The following is a 15,596-nucleotide window of genomic DNA, read 5'->3' as shown; positions in this document are numbered from 1 at the left end:
CTTGTCATTTTACATTACCACCAGGAAGAGTCAAAATTGCCCACCAAAATACAAAACAGCTTGATAACCTTAGGGACTGCTGACTGTGAAGTGATATGTAAGAGGCCATACTAAAACTGCTAAAAAGGGGGGAAAATATGAGATGTGAGACAATACACAATGTATTCTATTTAGATAGAGCTGGGCATTACTTCAATATTACTGTTTATCCTTTCTCACTTGAAACCTATGTAGTATCTTTAACGCAATTTTGTATTTTAATGGTGCAAATGGAGAAATTCAAAGGCTATTTAAAGTTTAGCTAAATGGCATGTTAAAATTGAGAAATAAAGATCGCAATTTAGATCATGATTGCCATTAAATCGATTGTGAATTTTTTGGGGGGGCCAGATCGCCTACCCCTTTCCACCAGTACATTAAAATAACACGTCAAGGATGGTATTGGCCAAGGAAATCGTGAAATAAATGAGGCATTGAAAAGAAATCAGCATTCTAGTTTTTTAGCGTTTATAAGACCTCCACCTGCGCTTGAAACAGCAGAGAATATTAGACTAAATTGAACTCCAGCAGATACCTTCTATCATTATACATTCACTGAAAGCAGTTTGTTTGCTAACAGTAGCCTAGAGGGTTAGTACAAGTACTCACACACTTGCCTGTATCTTTGTCATGTAATTTCCTCCTCAATGAAGACACATGGCCAATTACTCACAAGCACAAATGCATGTACGACACAAAAAAAACAGAAACGCATTCAAATTTTTCTTCCTTGTTGTACCACTCCAGCTTAACCATTCCATTTTTTTCTCCCTAGCACCACAATGAAAATTTAAGCCAAAGTGCCACAGTCATGAACCAGAAAGATGCGACAAGGAGGGAGACGGAAGAAAAAGTGAAGTGGAGAGATAAGGAGTAGGTGCTGAGTAGAAACATACTGTCCAGAATAATCTATGTGGGAATCGTGCCCTAACCCTGAGAGAAGGTGTCTATAAAAGTAAAGCTCATTGAAACAGCACAGAATTATATAATAAATTAAGTCAGGCAGATAGAAATTAAATAAATACATGTGTAAAAACTGTAGTGAGTCTTACCTGTTCTTTGAGAAGAAAAAGTGAGAGCAACTCTGCTGAGTAATTCTGGTTTCATATATTGGTTTTCATCAGCCAGCACCCAGAAACAGCCCTCTGACATTTCCTGGGGTCGAATCTGAAAACACACATTTGGCACATTTGGTTAACACGTAGCTCTGAATTTTACAGATTATAGTGGCTACAGAGGAAAACGTCAGTATAAAGAAAACTCATCATTCTAATTAGATATTAGTTTAGGGCTACAAAACCAGACCATTCATTATATTCTTGTTAACATGTTGCACAGTACATACAGTATGTCAAACTCAGTGTAGAGGAGTTGGCAGACCCTTTTGCTTTTTGCTTTTCGCTTTTCTTGTTTGTTAATATATCATCTGAATACTGTAGTTAGGCACATCAAGTACAATGCTTTTTTTTCTTTGCCAGTTACCATGTTCCAGATGGTTCCGAATAGCAGCTGAGTAAAAGTAGAATCCAATCGTAATATGGTAGAAATACAAACACACACACACAGTTACGCTTCACATTCCTTTGGGATACAAAAACTGTTTTTAAAAAGATGACTTTGAAATCCTTAATGAAAGACATCAAATAAAAAATGTATTTGTAGAGATGAAAGGTCTATGTCCAAGTGACCCAAGAAAGGAGGATCAATTGTGACTCCCTCCCCTGGCCATCAGAAACACAAGATTAAACTTTACTCTTCCCTGCAATGTTAGGGTTGATGCTATAGATTACAAGTGCTAGGTCAGGAATAGGATCTCCCTTCAATATAATCATAATATGGAATCGTAAAGTATTTCAGTCTTGCTTCCCAGTAACCTCTCAGCTACTGAGCGGTGTATTAAAGGTGAATTTCACTGGTCATGTTTTATCCACTGCCTCCTGTGTTTCCACACATGAAGACATCTTCCCACCATTCACTGCTTTATCTGATATACACTGGTTCTCATTCAGTCATCAATTGTCTTTCACTGTATTTACAACTTTGTTCATGCATTTATTAATTATTCATCGCTGTATTCATAAAATGTATTCATGGTTGCATGTATCCATTCATTCAATTTAATTCAAGCTCCATTAAGCAATATTTTCAACATTTTCTGTGATGTGAAAGGGTTGCTAGTGCTGGTGATGAAGATACATGGTTCCAGTAATCCAAGGACATGGATTACTGGAACCATGTATCTGCAGTCTGCTTGTCTTCAGCAAACTGCTTTCTTTTACATCATCTTTAGAAGAGGCTTCCTTCTGGGACGACAGCCATGCAGACCAATTTGATGCAGTGTGTGGCGTATGGTCTGAGCATTAACAAGCTGACCTGCTGACCCTTCAACCTCTGCAGCAATGCTGGCAGCACTCGTACATTTCCCAAAGACAACCTCTGGATATGACGCTGAGCACGTGCACTCAACTTCTTTGGTCGTCCATGGCAAGGCCTGTTCTGAGTGGAACCTGTCCTGTTGAACTGCTGTATGGTCTTGGCCACCGTGCTGCAGCTCAGTTTCAGATTCTTGGCAATCCTTCTTACAGCCTAGGCCATCTTTATGTAGAGCAGAAGTTCTTTTTTTCAGATTCGCAGAGAGTTCTTTGACATGATGTGCCTTGCTGAACTTCAAGTGACCAGTATGAGGGAGTGTGAGAGCAATAACACCAAATTTAACACACCTGCTCCCCATTAACACCTGACATCTTGTAACACTAATGAGTCACATGACACCAGGGAGGGAAAATGTCTAATTGGGCCCAATTTGGACATTTTTACATATGGGTGTACTCCCTTTTGTTGCCAGCGGTTTAGAAATTAATGGCTGAGTGATGTGTTATTTTGAGGGGGCAGCCAATTTACACTGTTATACAAGCTGTACACTCACTACTTTTACATTGTAGCAAAGTGTCATTTCTTCAAAGTGTCATTTCTTCATGATCAAATATTTACAAAGATGTGAGGGGTGTACTCACTTTTGTGAGACACTGTATAGATTTTCCTTAGGATTTGGTAGACCAAATTTAGGCTGAAATGCTCATTAAAATGGAACTTGAGTTCCCACTGGAATCATATTAAGCATGTCAAGGCTTTGCTGCTGCTGGGTTGTTTGGGGGGCTTGTAAGCAAAAACATGTTTAATCACTGAGCTCATTAATATGTTTAGTCACTACTCAAAAACTTGCTGAGCCACTCGGCAATAGTTGGACGTCTGAAATCTTATTATTGAAGAAGTTTTAGAACAGCTTTGTCCCAAACATAACCATATGTGGGGGTCTCATCCAGCTGTGCCATAAGTCCTCCTCATGTCCTACTAAAAGGTTCACTTGAAAATTCAAGCATATGGTTTAGTTTGCTAAACACCTGTACTGATACACATCTGAGATTCAATTATTAATCAAACCACAAACTAACATCACTTGTGGTGTGAACTAATATTGCTCTGCAGAGAACATCTGTAGAGGTACCACTAAGGCTGCTCTGACAATAGCGTCTGATCATCTGTTATTTTCAATTATAACTGGCTTGGCACAGAAGTAGGAACTTGTTGTTTAATTCTTAGAAAAACATCTGTACTTTTCAGACACTGCCAATGAACATCAGAAAACAAAGTTAAAAAGGGTCGTTAAAAATACCTGGCCTAAATTTTTAGCTTCTTGTCTCAAACTTTTGTTAACCATAATATAGCACAGTGGGAAAAATCTCTAATATCTCTGTTTATACTAGGACTGCCCGATAAATCTGATCGCAATCGCAATGTCATGTGCGATTACATAACTGCAAAAAGTGTGCAATTTAATAAAACAGAAAAAGTGTGCGACACTTTCTTCTCTGTGTGCACTGAAGTCTGCTCATTACCCCGCCCACACCGAGCAGATAACGTTACGTGCAAACAGAAAAATGATTTATGAGCAGTGTGAGAGTAACGTTTAAGGCAACAACCTACCGTAACCCCCCTCCCCGCCATTAATTGTTTGAAACATAGTTGGACTTGCCACTGGAGCACCGAGACACATGCCGGTGCTCCAGTCGCTCTGTGACAGAGACCGAGATTTGTCGTCTGCAGCAAAAGCGACACATAAGAAAACAGGGAGAAGATAAGGAGGGTTTGTGTTTGGCTCGCAGCCCATTTAACGTTAGCTATATCAGTGCCTTTTGTGGTTCAACATGTTCAATGTTGATTGACAATGGGATTATTGACAAGTTAGTACTTGGCATGAACAAATTAGAGACAGATGTAGAGCCTTAATCAAGCAAGTAAATAAATACTACCATTTGTTCCATTATAATCGAATCGGAAATCGCATTATTATTCACAATAATCGCAATAAGACTTTTTCTCCAAATTGTGCAGCCCTACGTTATACTGTAGATCACTCAATACAGAAATATGTAATAGTACCAGTTCTCAGTTTGAAGATACACCTCTAAAATGTACTGCAATCAAATACTTAAATAGCATGGGAATAAAGCTACATTACAAATACTACTTTCGGTGTTTACATTTTTGTTCACTTTGTCAGTGAGGTGTTGATTCAACTTCATATACATTTTTTGAGGCTTTATTTAGTAGTAGATGTTTTTCCTAAATTATCTCACCCTCGTATTTGAAAATGGGGGTGGTTAAATATTAGAAACACCTTGCAGTGTCCCTGTTACCTTGGACCAGTTGAGGCGCTTCATGGAGGTCTCAGGCTTGAATTCCTTCTTAGGCCTGAGGCCATAAGGCAGCGCATGGTGGGTGGGGGAGCCTAAACCACCCCCAAACCCTGGAGGGGGTGGAGGGGGAGCACCAAATGGTGGAGGCACTCCAGTTGGAGGAAGTGGAGCAGGACAGCCAGGTAAAGGAGGCGGAGGGGGAGGAGGAGGGGGAGCTGGTACCCCAGGGGCCGGAGCAGGGGGTGGAGGCCCAGATGGGAATCCTGAGGAAGATGACGCTTGTCCAACATGGGCAGAAGACAGACCCACAGGTACAGCTCCAAACTGGATAGTCAGGGACAAGAAAAAAAAATGAATAAATAAATTTTTTTTAATGAATTAAATAAACACAGAATTCACATTTCAAGGAAAAAAGAATAAAATTACTAAACCTGGAAATAAAAAAATGGAAGCAGACAAACTATAGCACTTGCCAAGTGTGTAGCATAGTATGCTTTCCTCTCTACAGATAACGGATAAGGCATGTTCTCTCAACCATCCAGCATTGGCCAAATGCTCATAAACCGTCCAAATTCTGTCCAGAACATACCCACAATAATTTGTTTTTTCCAAAGCTTAAATCAAATGTTATAACCGGGGCTACAAGGCTCCGTAAATTGTATCATACAGAGCAAATGGCTTATTGATCCATGCACCACTTTTAGATTAAAGACGCACACTAAAGGTCAGCCTTGGGCCCTTACTCTGCCACTGCCTCTAGAGGGAAAACCTTTGCTGAATTAACAAGTACAGGTTAGTGTATGTTGGTGAAAGTTAGACTGACAGACAGACAAAGACAACAACTTAAAGTGTGTGTGCACGCACACTCATTGGTTAAATGTATCAACGTCATTTGAACTAAGATACTATTTGAGTATTCATTCTGTGTTTGCTCTCTCAAATTGAAAAATTATCGGGAAAATAAAAAGGAAGTTCTCTTCCCCTCTCTGAGAGTGTAGTTATCTTGCCGTGCCAGGGCATGGGAGCAACTCTCTGGAGTGTTGGCGGGGAGGTGGGGGGTTTAAGAGTCGCCCAATAGTGAGGTTGAAGGGGGTTGTCAGAATAAATTGCTTTTAGAACAATTTCCTCTTATGGGATAAAGATCAGAGAATCAGAAATGGCCAACATGGAGGACTGGTCAGTGTTCTCATTAGACTTAGTGTCAGCTAGCCAGTGGAGCAGCCTCTATGTCAGAACCAAACTGCATGCTCCAGTGCATAAAAGACCATCCACATCCTACACCCCAAAATAAAAGAAGAACATCTCATGATAAGAATAAGAATAGAAATTTGAATTGCCATTCTTTGCTAGATTTAGTTTTTTTTGCAGAGTATTGTGCTTGTACTTGTATTTCCTCACATCTCACACCCCCTAAAGAATTAACACCATTTGCAAACCAGACAATGAAAACTAAGATATACAGGTCATGTACCTGGGACCTGAAGGCCTGCAGCTCTGCTTGGAGTTCAGCTATTTTTTCTTCACACTTAACCAGCTGAGCTTGTGCCTCCTGTCTGCTTAGAAACTCCTCATCAAACTAAAAAGAGAAACACTTATCAAATTAATCACAAAAGCACACACTGTTATTGAATTAATGTAACTAGGAATTAACATAAGCAGTATTCCTTAAAAAATTGTTCTAATCTAATGGTATAATCGTTTTATATAATCAACATTCATTTTACCTTGATTACATTAATTTAATGATTGAATTTCAACCTTTTTTAAAACTCTTTGTGCCATACACACATGCCAATCAGTGAGCCCATCCTTCTAATCAGGATATACAACCTGCTGCTAACCCATCATTTCAGCAGCTAATCCATTTGATCTCACGCGTTTCACAAGCATGTGTGTCTTTACGTTACCATAACAGAAAGTGAAAGATACATTTACAAATTGCCATTTTAATTTTCGTCTGTGCTATCCATGTCATTTTCTGCTAAGCGATGACTGCAAATTTAGAGTATATTTGGCTCTCAAGTCTCTGCTATGATCTTGTGTTACAATTTTAATAAATCAAGCCCCAAGGAATTGTCGTGGTTATGTTTACATCACAGTGTTAATGTTTTATTATCAAAATATCTGTTATTTTACAGAAAACATTAGAATAAATGTAGTGTAGTGTATAGTGGATATGTAGTCGGTTGTAAATCTAAGTTGCTTTTTGGTCAATACTTGCCTTCTGTGCCAGTTCTGAAGCTCTTTGTTCATACTCATCAGTTCGGGCTTTATCTACACACACCTCTGAAAAACAAAAAACAAAAAGCAGAATGAAAATCATTTATGTTTTAGAGAAATATAATGTGCTGTAAATAAACTGCCAGAAGAGTGTGACTTGCCTAAGAGGTGGCTGAAATCCACATCTAGGCGCTTGCGGTAACTGAAGTCTGGGTCTGTGCCACTACGGTGCAGGACAATTTGAGAGACACACTCCTCAATGACCTTAAAGTACTGGGGCCTGAGAGACAGGAGGATGAGTTAGACAAGAAAGTCAAGACATACAGTGAGAAAAAGGGACATCATTTTATATCCTTAATTTCATACTTTTAATCTGTTGTGTGTATGCATTTGTACAAGAGCTGTTATCTGAACAGAGTCAGGTGTGAGAGAATCTTGTAGAACTTGTCTCTACACTACAGTTATCCAATCAGGGCATAAACATTGCGTAATAAATATCAGGTTGGGGCTACTTAGCATCATGATTATGTATTATTATGTATTACTGAATAAAAGTCAGACTTTCCTTAATGATAAATAAAAGGGGTAACTTCGGATAATAAGGCTAAAATGAGGCCCATGTAATCACAAGGGTAGCTAAGTTAAGAATGGTTTCTTTAGAACTAATATCACTTAAAAATACCCTTTTATGAACCACTTACACCTTAATATAAGAACTTTTCTGATCATACGGAAAAATTGGGGAATACAGACCAACCTATTAGCAGTTGCTGAGTAATTGCAGTTAAATTGTTTCAAATGGCTCTGTTGAATGCATTGATCACAGAATAACCAAGGGCAAGACACAATAAGAAAAAAAGAGATATTATAACAACAGATGACATGCAAGGCCGGGAGCTACAGTGCTACTGCAAGTTAAAGGGAAAGTGTCTGTGTGCTCTGCTCATTATCTTACAACTATGCCGTTGAGAGTCCACAGCCATTCTACACCAAATCATTAACTAATACTTTGAGCCTTACAAACACTGATGATAGATCAGGGACACTGCCTGCCACTGCTTCCTAAGACAATGCTAAGGCTGGATCGGATAGTATGACTACCATATCTATAATGTTGGAGAGGAGCTGCATGATGGCATCATTGTATGAATAAAGATGAAAATATTAACAATCAAATGGAATAAGGCATGTTGTCAGTCAAGCTGCTGGTGTTCCTTTCATTACGCTGTGAATGTGGGACCCCTGTGTAAAAGGGGACTATATATTCTTGACATCAAAGATACAAATAATCATATAACTACAGATCAGTGCACTAGCCGGTTGCGAGAGAAGCAGTGTACTGAAAAATGAGAGTATGGAAGTGCTTGAGGAAAACTTGCAAATATATTATCCTTAAAGCCAACTAAACAGTTTGTGGCAAAAGTGTGTTCTACTGATTTGCCCTTAAGATCATAGCCCTCACATGCTTGTGAAGAAACAAGTCCCAATACTTGAATACAGGCTTGTTTTCTTGGTGCATCTATGTCTATCTCTGCACTCAAGCACTGAAAGCTACTGGCAACCTCAGTCCACAAGACCACAATAAATTTTGCTTACATGACGATTATAACAATTATTTTGATTATGAATTCAATTCTCTTTTTGTTATTTTAGAATTATAATAGGCCATTTAATGTGACAGTCGCCATCACAAAGTGCAGACTTTTGCTTAATGTTTTAATTTGAAAACAAAACCCCATTAGGGTCTTAAATATTGCCTTGATGGCTAAATACACAAACCCAACTGAGGCGAAAGCTGTCCAAGCCAAAGATTGTATTGTTTTTGTATTGCAGTGTAGAACCACTTACTCCTAGTCCTAGTACAGTAAGAAAAACTGTTAGATCTGACTTTTATTATGTTCTAACATAAGCCTGTTTACCTGATTTACTTACATGGGCAAGCAAGACAAAGGTCAGATTCTTTGCTGTTCATCTTTTCACACAATATGCTTTCAAGAGCAAAGGCTTTTAGGATGAGGACTAAAAAATTTGTTTGATGTCAGTCATATAACTGTACTTTTTTGGTTAACAAGTATGGTGCGGCTGCTGGAGTGTAAACATCCCCAAACTCAATTAAGAGGAAGAAAGACCCGCTAACGTTACCCTAAACTCTGCAGACATCCAGGATAGCATCTGATAACTGTGGACAGCAGTGCGTGTTTTCTTATGTGTACGGTAAATATTCTTCTGTGGTTACTAATGTTAACAAAACAGATGCAACCAATGTCATAAAACATCAATGTTGACATTTTATAATAATTTCAGATGAGGTCAGACAGAGCAAGAGCAAAGTGTCAGACACTTTAGGTGTTGTTTTTGGGAGGGAGAAAGACTGCAGGTGATACATTTTATATTCTTCAGATTAGAGCTCCATCTTTTGATCAAGCCAAGGTTTAACTCACACCCAGCTGTGAGTGAACCAACATAAAATAAGCCTTTGAAAAGTACCATTAATAGGAGATGAGAAATACTCTGGAGCCAGGGTTGTTGTAGATGGCTTGGAGATGAAAGAGACAACATTCTCTTTGTTAGCCAGTGTCACTGAGATAGTGTAAGGCAGAAGGAGTGAGACCTTCACAAACCTTCGTCAGTGTACATCATTACATGTGTTGTGATGTTTAGTTTTTACTTGACTTTCACTGTCTTGAACATGTTGCTATTGAGGCTTTTGTTTACATGTGTCTTGTTTTGTATGTAGTGTTTTTTTGGTGTGTAGACTCCAGGAAGAGTAGCTGCTACTTTAGTTGCAGCTAACAGGTATCCAGATAAAGAATAAAAGGTATGTGCTTGTGTGTACTGTCAGCTAACATGTGAGATTAAAATGCCATACTGCATTCAATATTATCAACTAGACCGCAAGTTATATCACTGTACTTTTCTGACATTTATGACCAGAGCCAAACGCATCTGGCAGATAAAGGAAATAATAGAGCTAATGAAAAGAACTGATTATAAAAACTCAAAGAATCACAGAAAGTCACAGTCACACTGGGAGACAATATGGGTAAATGTTGGACAAGCATAATGAATCAAATGAAAAAGGAAAATGAGAAGTAAAGAACTGCTTGCTTTATTACCCTGTAGATAATTAATGTTTTGTGTGCTGCTGATTTTTACCTGACCAAGTAGTCGTTGCGTATAAGCATCAGGTGCTGCATTATGGAGAGGAAATACGGCTCTGCAGTGCTGTCCTTCACCATGCTCTGCACAATACTGAATACATCCCCCACATCAGTGCAGAGAGTCAAGGATTCATACGAAAAACTGAAACATTTTCACATCAAGAAGAAATTACGAATTACCTTATTTTTAAGAATAACTGAACTTGGCTATGAATGTTTCCAATATGTATTACCCACATTTACAACAAAAGTACACTGAATCACACCTTTGAGTTATATGTACTGTTTGTAATAATGACAAGGATATTCAAGTTCACTCTTGATGTCCTCCAGCCTATGAGAGAACTCTATCATGTCCTCTTCTTTGTGCTCTTCAAATACCTTCAGCTGAATGTCAAGGGCCTCATTCCTGATGGTTGTCAGTTGCTACAGATGGATTAAGGTAGAAAAAGAAAAAGAAGGTTGAAAATGCACAAAACAGAATCGGGGAGATAAAGAATTAAGCTAAATAAATAAGACAGATAGGTTTGAGACCCTCTCTGACCATAAAGGAAGCATTAATCTAAAGTAAAGACAAGGAGCTCTAAACGCTATTACTGATCACGAGAAACAGGTGTGGGGGCCAGCTCCTTATTTGAATTTATTTGTTTACTTGGCAGCTGCAGTGACATTGTTTACAACAGGTAAACATGTTAGGTAGATGGTATAAAAGCCAGTAGGAAGATTATTAGCCCAGGCACTAGAAACATTATTGGTTTCGGGGTGCTGGCACAGACAGCAGACGTGCAAAAATCTCCTCTGTGTTTCATAAATTATTTGCTGGTGCAAATCTACAATATTTCACTGAAGTGGACAACTCATTTAAATATTAATACAAGGTGAGTGTGGGTTTGTATTATGTCTATGTATGTGTGTGTGTGTGTTGTTATGTTGTGCTTACCGGCAATATCTCTTTCAGGCCACAGCGCATAAATTCATTTCTGATGTGCAGCCTGAAGTCCAGCTCATCAGGCGATGTTACTAGTGCATTGATGAGCTGCATGCATGCCACCTGCAACATGAAGGGTACAAAGAACAAAGAGAGAGAGAAAAAAAAAAAGAGAAAGAGAGAGGAATGAGAACCAGAGAAAGAGGCGACGGACTTCTTTTTCTAGAAGTTGATGAAAAGCATGCCGGCATGCATTCTAAATGAGTTATGTCCCTTGGAAGCACAGGACCATAACTAATGCATGTCTATTTTCTCCAGTCACCAACTAGGGGGGCTGATTTTAATATTAATGCAACAACTGCAGACCCATACACACAAAACTAACAAACAGTCAATTTAAGGGCAAACTCGCTCTTTTGGAAGCTGTTTTTCACTCCCTTCTGAGTTTGGTTTACTGCACAGGGACCGCTGCGCCCTGTGACTCTTCAACTAGCCGGGCAAACACAGACAGGAAAATCAATTATTGATCAGTGAAGCGATCCGCTCATGCGTGAAAAGAGGGTATGGCAATGCTTAAGCCCAGAAAGCATATTCAGATGTCTTAAGGTTCATTGTCAATTTAATAGCAAACTCTTATTTTTGTCATTATCCTCAAGCTTAGTAATTACCTGTCTTCAAAGTACCATTTGAATATTGTAATTCAGGTAGGCAACATTACAGTGTAACAAAGATTTTGTCTTGTAGTGTGATGGGGTCAGAGACATTTGCAGTTTGCAATTATTTGAATGATTTCTAGGGCCCTCCGATTTCCGCGATGAGGAAAACACCGACGGAATCCCGGAATTTGATAGTAAAAATGGAATCAACTGTTTTCGTGGCATCTGGCATAATGCGTGCATTTTATAAAAATCGGAGTATTCCCTAGCATTATAAGCATTTTTTTCACAGCACTTAAGCCACACAAACTATACTATTATGTTTTGGAGTTATTTACGGGCGCCGCTTCTGCCCTCTGCTCTGTGTTTCACTGAGGGCGGGGCTTAACGCCTCCTGCGCAAGCACACACACGCCGTCATATCGAAGTCGGTGTGCTAGCAAGACCTCATCACTTCAACAAACTCTGAGAAGTACAACCTTATCAGCAGATGCAAGACGCAAGCTTGTTGTAGACTTCATTACAGAGACAGTAGCCTCCATCAGACCCACTAATTACAGTGTTTTGAGCAGTATATGGAGGCTGTTCTGTTGAAGACCCGAGGGAAGAAATTATCAGTAATGACCTATTTAATAGGGGACAATTCACAATACATGTATTGCAACAATGTGCAAAAAATTGTGAATTGTCCCCATAAATAACTGCATACATTTGAATATTTGCATGATCTATCAAATTCATTGATATTGATTACATTTTTAATATTTTCTTACTGCATTGTTGAAATTGTATTCATCCACCACACAATTACACACATTCTTCCTGATGAAAAGATGTGTTTAAATTGTAAAACGCAGAATTCAACAAAAAAAATTTACGGAAAACACAGAAATTGGGAAAAATAAAATGGAATCTAGACAAAATTGACACGGATATCATAGATAGATTTTCTACCTTCCACATGCTTTGTTTCAGTATACAAATACATTTTAAGTAAAAACAATAAGCAGAGAGTTGAAACCTTCTGGAGATACATAATCAACTACAAGAGACAAATGGGGAGGAGGAAAAATCACTGAAATACATACTTAATCATATTTCATGAGTAAAACATCACTGTATAGATGCTATGTTAGTATTTGAAGTTTGTCTTTTTATTCCAGTTCCTTTAACATTTTAATAATTAATATATATCCATATCTGTGTGTATATATACACTTTCCCTAAGCCAAAGGCTGACAGCAAAGACTGTATATTATTTTTTTATTTTTTTAAATCTTTATTTATTCAGGGGAGCTTCACTAAGAGGAAGTCTCTCTTTTGCAGAAGGCCCTGATCACATTCACACTGTTACACATTCACACCTGAAGCTGCCCAGTACAACCGCACCTTAGTGGTGGTAAATGAGCACTGCTTAGTCCAGGGATTGAACCGGCGACCTCCCGGTCACAAGCTCGCTTCTCTAAACTGCCCATAAATGTAGTCAAGTCAGACAGACAGCCTTTGGCCTCACATTGTCATGGTTAGGATAACAGTATATGTACTTTAATAATGCATGGGGTTAAATGGAAAGTGATGGAAAATGATTTGTGCATTAGGAAGTGGGAAGTATTAACAAAGCATCAATAAAACACAACTGCGGCCTTATAAACATTCCAGTACAAAAGATGTTTGCATAACCACACAAGTTTTGTGTGTGAAATGCTTCTGTATGAAGGAAATTCTGGCTTCCAGTGCACTCTGAATCCCTTGTTGTTATTTCTTATTTTTCTTTTGTTCAATCCCCCATCCTTCCCTCACTATTTTCCTCTATAATTGCTTCCTTACATCTCACTTTCTTAGACTGTCCCTACAGCTTTGTGCCCTGTCAAAGGTTGTTACAGCAAACTGAATACAAATTCTACAGATAATGCTACAGGGGGCAACGATAAAAATCTTTTAATTACATTTAGCACTCGTCATTGCATACGCAATACAAAACAACAAATGCTAAAGATGATCATGTGTGTGTGTGTGTAGATATTGGATGAATGATCACTCCTTTCACATCCCTCAGCTACCAATTAAAAATGCAGACAACATACTTTAATTATGAATTACATTACTGTGACACACACCGATGCGGTCTCTGTTTAAAAGAGCCCATATGCAATTTCTCAACTGAATGTATCAGCAGGTAGAAAAATCCTTCTCCCAACAAAGAGAAGGATTATAGTTAAAGGGACTGCATTCGATGATGCATGGTAAACAACAGGTACTAATGTTTCAAATTATAAATTAGATCAAGAATGATTCTTTGTTTATCATATATTAACTTTGGTTTAAATTACTGTACTTACAAAATACATGTACCTTAAATGCTAACGGTATCATCAGTGCAAGTTACTGCCATGCCAACCCCCTTCATTTTAATTGAGCAGCTAATACTGATACACAACGATTATGTTTATTCCTGCAAATGATAAAATCATATTAACAGTTTCTAGACTGACATCAATACATAAACCAATTGTTTCCAAGAACATTAGGCACTTATATAATACAGATAATTTGAGAATCCAAAACTTTGATAAATACAGGCAACATAAAGGTGCTGCAATGTTGCCATTGTGACTGGAACTGTGATTTACAACACCCAGTTTTGACTTAAAACAAGAATATAACTAAAAATGATAAAAAAAATAATAAAAAAGACTTGTCAGAACAAAGAATGTGTAAGTGACTAAGAAATTCTGAGCACAAAGTGGTTGTGATATGTTAAAATGGTCAACTTCCCAAAGCCATTACATATTTCATTTCAGAGAAATCTGAGGGAAACCAGGTGTCAGTGGCTACACTTTGCACTTACTTGTAATTGAACCGAGCGATCTCGTAGTCCCTGCACAATGGGACTGAACCTCTCGATGGCTCGCCATTCCCCTGCTGTGGTGATGGCTTCAAGGACCTTTTCCAGACTAAATGAGAGCATTAAATGCGTGAGTGAACAATGGGGGAAAATGAAGAAATACATTCCTTTAAAGACATTTTGACTATGTGCTCTCTCCTGCTCCACTGTATCCAAAGTTCCTTTCATGTCTATGTGACCCAGGTGGATGGGCTTTTCGAGGGGATTTTATCACCTCTACTGTAAAACATTACTTAAAACTTAAGTAGGATTTTGAGGACATTTTAAAATGCATAAAATGTATAATGAAGTCAATGATTCATTCATTTCAAAATTTAAAAAAATCAATAGCTTTTGAAATTTTAAGACTATTCAAATAATACCTCATAATATATAATTTGACACTGCAGTCACTTGAAATCTCTCAACCTATTTTCCCTGCCAAAATTCAAAATTTCCAGAATATTTTCTAAAAGAAGACTACACTATCTACACTAGGCACGACTCTTGCAACCCTTTGACAGTAGCACTCAAGAAAAGGCTGTATCTCACAGGACCATTTTACCCTTCCTCCAAATTATTTAATTATAAATAATAATCTGATAATTACACTGTGGCAGTTAAGTCTTTTCTGTATTTTACCTTTTACCATTATAAGTAGGGCTACAGGAAATTAATCAAAATATTATCGAAATATGGCTAAGTGCAATATCCAAATTGCAAGATCTGCAATTGACTCTTTGCTAAGCCCTGCCCCCCTTAGTTACTGTTGCTAAGTCCGACAAACTGTTGGCACTGCCCATGTCTATTACTGAACTCCCCGGAGAAATATTGTCAAATTTGTTGGAAAAAGCAATCTCACAATGAAACAGACACTTTTGCAGTTGCATTATACATTTGAATGTTGTATTCAGGCTGTCAAACAGACTCAAACTGACTCGAACGGACCAGAAAAAAATGCAAGATAGAAGCAAAAGCCTACCAATCACACAGTGATTCACACCAATGATTG

The 15,596-nt window shown here is 38.2% G+C and overlaps 1 protein-coding gene across 4 annotated transcripts in view; it reads right to left on the bottom strand.

Annotated features, from left to right (window-relative positions):
• Positions 1–15,596, bottom strand: part of LOC119889958 (protein diaphanous homolog 3-like) — a 183,561-nt gene that overhangs the window by 126,982 nt on the left and 40,983 nt on the right. For all 4 annotated transcript variants that reach the window (XM_038700908.1, XM_038700906.1, XM_038700907.1 and 1 more), the window contains 9 exons: positions 14,549–14,654; positions 11,058–11,168; positions 10,425–10,543; positions 10,113–10,229; positions 7,118–7,236; positions 6,958–7,022; positions 6,208–6,312; positions 4,737–5,060; positions 1,092–1,206 (listed from right to left, as the gene is read on the bottom strand). In XM_038700908.1, the coding sequence (XP_038556836.1) occupies positions 1,092–1,206; positions 4,737–5,060; positions 6,208–6,312; positions 6,958–7,022; positions 7,118–7,236; positions 10,113–10,229; positions 10,425–10,543; positions 11,058–11,168; positions 14,549–14,654 (1,181 nt within the window). The remainder of the gene's footprint in view (positions 1–1,091; positions 1,207–4,736; positions 5,061–6,207; positions 6,313–6,957; positions 7,023–7,117; positions 7,237–10,112; positions 10,230–10,424; positions 10,544–11,057; positions 11,169–14,548; positions 14,655–15,596) is intronic.

Source organism: Micropterus salmoides, unplaced genomic scaffold (assembly GCF_014851395.1).
Source record: "Micropterus salmoides isolate LMB-PRFRI ecotype aquatic unplaced genomic scaffold, ASM1485139v1 Ms_hic_scaffold_6, whole genome shotgun sequence".
Taxonomy (NCBI): Eukaryota; Metazoa; Chordata; class Actinopteri; order Centrarchiformes; family Centrarchidae; genus Micropterus; species Micropterus salmoides.
This window is presented reverse-complemented; position numbering and strand designations above follow the sequence as displayed.